The sequence below is a fragment of the Terrapene carolina genome, unplaced genomic scaffold (assembly GCF_002925995.2).
Source record: "Terrapene carolina triunguis isolate 2854851 unplaced genomic scaffold, T_m_triunguis-2.0 Scaffold88, whole genome shotgun sequence".
Lineage (NCBI taxonomy): Eukaryota > Metazoa > Chordata > Testudines > Emydidae > Terrapene > Terrapene triunguis.
This window is the reverse complement of record NW_020664439.1, coordinates 40,922,778-40,930,092: the sequence shown is the minus strand read 5'-3', so window position 1 is coordinate 40,930,092 and position 7,315 is coordinate 40,922,778. Positions and strand designations below refer to the sequence as shown.

Below are 7,315 nucleotides of genomic sequence, written 5' to 3'. Positions count from 1 at the left end.
GGCATTTCTCTCTGAGTGGTTTGACACATAGTACAGTGAAAGAACTATTGGTCTCTAATTATTAAACGGGTAGAGCTTTTCACAATGCATTTTTTTAGCCGTTGTCTCATTTAGCTAGCATTTGTAATTCATTTAACAATTTCAATCACTTATTAAAGTTATTTCCATATTTTGCCTTTTATGTAAAGTTATTGCATTGCCTTGAGAAAGGCATTTTGTTTGATGAACGTCTAAGTATAAGTATAAAAAGACCCCAAAATTACATTCTAATCAAATTTAACAATAGCCTTAAAGTAAATGGGGGAAGAATACAGTTGCCATGGAACATCAGACCTGAGGAGCCATGGAAAATGAAATGAACCATCCAGAAATTTTAACTAGTTCAACTCTTCAAGTGTATATGATTGACTACAGACAAAACAGATAGGAATCCAATCCTGCTCCCATTTGGGCAATGGCAAAATTCCTGTTAATATGAATGAGTGCAGGATTGGGGCCTGAAAAATATGAATCCTACAAGTTTATTTAAACTTGAAGCATGTGATTCATGATAAAATTCATGATTACTTTTGATATTTGGGTAACATGTTAATTGATTATAACAATAACTTCTCAGAGTCACACATTCATTGATTTTAAGGCTAGAAGGGACCATTTATGATCATCTAGTCTGATCTCCAGTTTAACAAAGGCCACAGAATTTCACCCACTAATTCTGGCGTCAAGGCCAAAACTTGGCTGAGCCAGAGCATGTCATTTAAAAAGGCATCAAGCCTTGATTTAACTATTTCAAAGGCTGCAGAATCTCCCGTATCCCTTGCTAAATTGTTCCAGTGGTTAATTCCTAGCACTGTTAGAAATATTCCTAGACTGAATTTGTTTAGCTTCAGCTTCCAGCCATTTAAAAAATAGTAATGAAGCCTAATTTATTATATAATGAATTAGGGGCTACTCACCTATATAGAGCTACCCATATGTCAAAGCATTTGCAGGATTGGCTCTGTAATAATAAATATGTGCATTTAAGATGCCCCATGCCCATAAACCTCTGTGCTCCTAACATAATACAATAAAATCATTTATTAAGAATTTACAAGAGAATAGTAGAAACCGCTTTTTAAATTTTTTTAGAAATTTAATTGTGTCTTAATTTTGTCTACTACTATTTTATTATAAAATTTATTTGATGCATCTTTTCTGTGCATTATAACTTATCCTACAATAAAACATTAAAAAGAGCAATTTCTTTTAATCATCCATTGAGTGTTATTATGAAAGTATTTTTAAATGATAATATATAGGCCCTAAATGCCTCCCTAATTCAGAGCCACACAGTAATAGGGCAGCATGGGCAGGGACACAACCTCTCCTCTCCCTGCCCCAGCCACAACCTCTTCTCATTTTACTTATACTGAAGGAGATGGGATGGCTGATTTAGAAAGTGATAGAAACACCTCCACCAGCTGTATTCTTCCACGCATAGCTTCCACGCATAGTACAAAGTAGCTTTAATGGACTGGAGAATTTGTCCATAATTTCAGTGTCTTTATGTGAAATCTTAGCCCACTGAAGTCAAGGGCAAAACTCCCATTGACTTCAATGGGGCCAGGATTTTATCCCTAATTTTCTGAGGGGAAATTTGCACCTTAACCATCACCACTATCCCAGAAGACCCATTTATGTTACCCAGACCAACTGTATCTTCACTTTCACAAGTATGCAAGAAAGTAAATATCAACATTTTTTTCAAACAGTTTCCAGTTAGATTCATTGGACCAATTTCTGTCCTAAACTATACAGGGGCAACACCTATTCACTTAAATGTTAGTATTAAATGTTTAGTGGTGTTGTAGCCATGTTGGTCTCAGGATATGAGAGAGACAAGATGGGTGAGATATGTCTTTTATTGGACTAAATTTTGTTGGTGAAAGAGACAAGCTATCAAGCTACATAGAAAGTGACCTGAAGAAGTGTTCTGCATAGCTCGAAAGCTTGTCTTTTAGACAAATATTTAGACAAGTATAGTATTAAATTTTACTATATTAATATCCCTCTCCCCTCTGTATACTGACTTCAGTGGGAGTCATTCCTGTATAAATATGACCAGAACTAGTTTCATTGTGTGGTTTTAGGGTATATGGTAGAACACTGTAGACTTATACGGTGCATAGGTAGGGACAATATCATAAGAGTGACCTTGTATATGAAGTATGTTATAATGAGTAAAATAACATTTTCCAGACCTTTGGACAGTTAGATAACCTGAAGTTACAGAAGTTAATAGGTCTTGGATATTTTGTTTTATATTAAGTCTGTGATATGTGCCCTCTCTGACGCAGATTGTAGGATATCACTAAGTCAAGCAAAGGTACATGTACCAGGTATACATGTATTATTTTAATAATGGAATCAAACTGGAGAGATGTTTCCATTGTCCCCTGATGATAAAACAAAGGCAGCAAAGCTCTCTGTAGGGACTTAGGTAGCTGAATCAACTTGTTTGTGAAGCAAAGCCTATTAGTTTTATTTAGAGCAGTCTCAGTAGATTTGAGGTAGTGCAATGAACCTTTACCTGTCTGCTGCCGGCTTCACTTTCTGTTAAAATAGATACGTACCTTGAATTCATACCATGGTTTTCCCTGTTATTTTCTCTCTCCTTGAGAAGAGAAGCACTTTCACCCTATTTATCCTAATCCTGAAGCAGAAGTTGATACATAACAGTACACCAACAATATTATGTTTCTGCACCTCTCCTGTGCTCTGCTTCAGGTTGTACTTACACACACAAAAAAAGCCATTCAAATAAATCTTTATCAAGACATGTCATTCTACTGTATAATGTTTCAGTAAATGCATCCGACTATCTTCAACAGGGAACATAAATGCTGGGATCGAAAATCATCTAAGTGATCAGCATGGCAAATTTGGTCAATTGTAATGGGCTGCTAGGTTGTCACAATTAGCTGATTTAAAAGTCATTGGGGTTCCCGCAGTATTAAGGCCAAAAATGCACCCTTTCTTCTGCACATATGGAATCAATGTTCACACAATACAGTAGCTCTTGTAGTAGTGTTAAAACAGGCATGCTACTCCATGACACTACCTCGCTTTTACAAGGAGGGCACTCTGTAAATACACAGCTGTTATCTCCAGGACAGAAGTAAGGATTCTCCTATGGTGCCTGCATCAGGAGTCATGTGAATTAGGAACCACCTCTTCCAGAGAACAGAGTACAGCTTTTGGTTGGGCATCAGGATTATTCTAAATAAAATCCTTTTTATTTATTAAGTAGAACTTAAAACTGAGACAGAGTTGGCAGGGTAGCAGACAGAGGGTTAGTGGAAAGGCTTCACTACTCAATGGGGGAAGGATCAAAATATGCTAATTAGACAATCTAGAAATCCCAGGGTTTTGTGACTGGAAAGAGGGGAAATGTCCCTGGTTGTAATCACTAACTGTTCATTTTCTACTTATGAGATCACCACTGTGTATGTTTCTGATATATTTTCTTCTAATAGTGGGATTGTGACAAGGCAGGAATCTCAGGGTCTCGCTATTGAAACTCTTATTTCATATCTTTACGATTTTTCTCAAATAGAATAAACCAGCACATGCAGCTCCCCGCACTTGGAAAGTACTTAGGTTCTTCGTATCTCATTCATCCTCCGTGGCCCAATCTGATCTGCTACAGTGCCAAGGTCAGTGGAACATAGGACCCACTTCCCCCTTTGTGTGAGCAATATTAAAGCCTAGACCAGGGCCAGGTTTCAGGACTGATACCTTGTGACCCTGCAATGGAGTTTTGTACCACTGGAAAGGTGGTACACCCAGCTTCTCAGTGAGACAAAGTACCTGTTTTTAGCCTTGAAAGTCCAAGTGGACTTCAAATTCATAACACTTTTATGCAAACAAAAGCTAATTTATGCCATTTTTAGAGGTGTTTTACATTTATTAGTTTAATTTTCACTCCCTCTGAGCTCCACCCAGTTGGCTTTACAGACCACAGGAAACAAGAAATAATCTTCAATACTTATTTTTAAAACTCACTAAAACATTTTTAAAACAGGTTTTCTGTAACGTACATGCCACATACAGAATACATGATCGTGAAATTTAAAGGTTTCATTAGCACTTGCTTAGAATAACATGCATAACTTACTTGTGGCTTCTCCATTCATGCATAATGGGACCATTCCAAACTTAGACTGGGGTGGTATAAAGGTTTTATCAGCATATCATGTATGTATAAACACACACAGATAGATCATACTAATTGGACTATAGGTCATTGTATTTTAGCATGGTTCAGTGCACATAACATATGAATCTTTGAAAATAAGTCAAAAAGTGCTTCAGTTAATCAAACTGAAACTTAATCAAAATGCAATTTCATGGACTTATTAACATCCGTATAATTAACCTTAGCTTTCCCAGCTGCTGCTTAGTTAATTAAACTCACAAAGACAGGATTCAAATTACCCTTTAAAAAGAGCAAGTTTCTTAATATTTCTAAACTGCAGTTGTTAGCTGACCCATTCATTTTCATCATAAATAAAACATTTCTGGTGTATTTGTGATCAAATGTTGTTGATGGGGAAGCTGTTCCTAGTGTAACATTCTATTAAATAAAAACCCTAGGCTTACATCTTTGTGGTACACTGGAATTACTTAGAGCCTGAATCTGCAATGGTTACTCACAGTGAGTAGTACTTACACATGAGTTGTCCCATTGACTTCATATTATTATTAAAGCTACTTGGGAATGTCTGGCCATGGTGCATCATGGGAGACGTGGTCTGTCTGGGAAACCTGGCTCATAGAGGAGAATGGGGACATGAAGGGCCCAAACTACAGCTCCCATGAGACACTATGGCAGCATCTCCAAATCAAAATCTTTCATTTTTTGGATGTTGGGGTTTCTTTTATGAAAAGTTCAAATTTTCCACAGGAAGCAGACAGTCTTCATGGAAATATTAACTTTGTCAAAAAGCTACTTTTCCACTGAAAGATGGTTTTGATGGAAATTTTCAACCAGCCCCAAGCAGGGTTCTTTTTAATTTACTGAGTTCATACTGGGGAGGGGTTACATAATGAACTGCATAAATTTTACAAGCTGAAAACTGTTCTCAATGCAATACAAAAAAAGATGCAGTTTTCTTTTTCTGGTAGATAAGCAAGCATGCTTCAGAAAATATAAAGATGGGCTGCAAAATCTGGCTCTAGGTTGTGAACATTCTAAAATGTAGCCCGATTATGAAGATCCACATTTTGAAACTGCCAATATTCTGGCGTGTTTGGATGTGGGATTTTGGTTTGGGGCCCATCTCTAACTGAAAGCAGAATAACAGTCATTACTTTAATAAGCACTCTTAATGTAAGCGAGACAGAGCGGCAGAGAGATTATCAGATCATTTTACCAAGCAGTGGTGCACTATCTTAATTGTTTTGCTGCAACAAAAGAGAGGAGTTCTGAAGTGTTTTCTGCATGAAGCTCTGATATGGACCTGAGGTTAATTTAGTGGCTAGCCCTTATCAATATATCCAGAGATGATAATTTGGTACAAAGACACAGAAACCTTCCAGCTGCTGAAAGGAAAAAGAATAGTTTGAACATCCTGGCAGATGTTAGCACCTTATACCTTTTGGCTTTAAATGCTAGATCCTTTATATTTAATGCTCTGAAACATTAAAAAAACTCATTTGGTGCTGAAAGCAAGTTAACCATTGTCTCAATTTGTAAACATTTGACAAAGAATCTTCTATATTAGCTGTGGATGCCTATCAGGTCAGCGCTACCCAGTAGTTGTCAATCTACAACTCTCAAGGGTGCATTGTTCCAGGGTCACTAAAAATTAGCAGGCAAGACTGCAGCTACTGCAGTGCAGGCTGCACAGGATATGCCATTCTCTAGGTTCTTAAAATAAAGCTGTATGAATTTTGATCAGTAAAGCAAAATTCAGGCAGTTAGAATCCCTTCTCACTGTACCTAAGCTATGAAATGTATTTAAAAATAAAGATTTAATGCAAAACATTTCCAGCTGTCCTACTGCAAGTGATGGTAGATACCTTGTTAAAAAATGGCATCATTTGTGAGGCCAGGGCCAACATTTTCCTAACATTATCTCCATTAGTGCACATTCGATTATGTGTGCATATTCACTTGCACATTTTGTATTTGAACACTATCACTAGTGCTCACAAATGATAGTATTATTTACAACACAAACCAGTGTGTGTGCAAATCAAACACAAGTAGAGCACACAAGAGTGGAAATCCTATCATTTGGGTGTAGAAGTGATGATCAATAATTGCACATGCAAGTGATCTGTATGTTTAATGTTGCAAGCAGAGAAATACAATACAGATTAAGGGCTCTTCGTACATTTGGGCTAATAGATGTGGGAGCTCATTGCAAGTGACTGCAAACCAGTTTCCATCCTAAATTCATACTAAATTAACAACCAGAAAATGTTTTAAGGGACACTGTCCAAACCAGTAAAACTACAAACTGACTATGACAAAGGCACTATATCAAACTCTTACCCCAAAGAGTCACTACTATCTCTTCCTTCAAGCTAAGCACTTTTCAGGCTAAAATTGTTAAAATAGTGAAGCTCTAGTAAACAGATTTGTGTCCACACCCTATTTCTAGCATAGCATCTGCAACACACAAATGATTTTTCTGTGTGTCTCAACTTTAATGTTTTCCTATTAAGATCTTTGCCGTGGACATAAACCCAAGCATCATGGCTAAAATGTATGCCACAAAATGGGGGAATTAGCAACAAATATTTCAGATTGATCTTCACTGGTTCGTCAGCCTGGCAAAGACAGTAATTCTGTATGTTTTTAATTGGCATTTCAAGGTTTTTACTATACTAGGAAGTGGCCACCAAACAAAGATATTATTGGAAATAAGTCTGTCTGTTCAATGCCTTATAAAAAGCTGACCTTCTAAAGAGAGACCTTTTTTTGGTAGTGCTCATGAAAGATTCACAGCACTGGGAACTAAAGTCTGCTATATATCCACCTAATAGGAAAAGCACTGTCAGTGATAATGTAAACTGTCTCTCTAAACTCTGTCCACTTAGATGTGAAGCTGTGTATGCCTCAGTTTCCTTATCTGTAAATTAGGGACTAACGATACTATGTGGAGAATACAGGGTTCTGATGTGAGGCTAAATTCATTAATGTTTGTGAAATGCGTTGAGATCGTTGGATTAAAAAATTGATGCACCAAAAAAGTACAGTCATTACTTGCGAGCGAGATGTGGTAAACTGTAAGGCAGAAATGTGGTAAATGCCCCAAAATGT

At 37.0% G+C, this 7,315-nt stretch overlaps 1 protein-coding gene across 1 annotated transcript in view; it reads left to right on the top strand.

Moving 5' to 3' along the window:
• The first annotated feature begins 3,611 nt into the window (after positions 1-3,611).
• The window catches only part of PEX5L (peroxisomal biogenesis factor 5 like), a 129,437-nt gene continuing 125,733 nt past the window's right edge, over positions 3,612-7,315 (top strand). The window contains exon 1 of the mRNA XM_026649979.1: positions 3,612-3,698. Within this exon, the coding sequence (XP_026505764.1) occupies positions 3,612-3,698 (87 nt within the window). The remainder of the gene's footprint in view (positions 3,699-7,315) is intronic.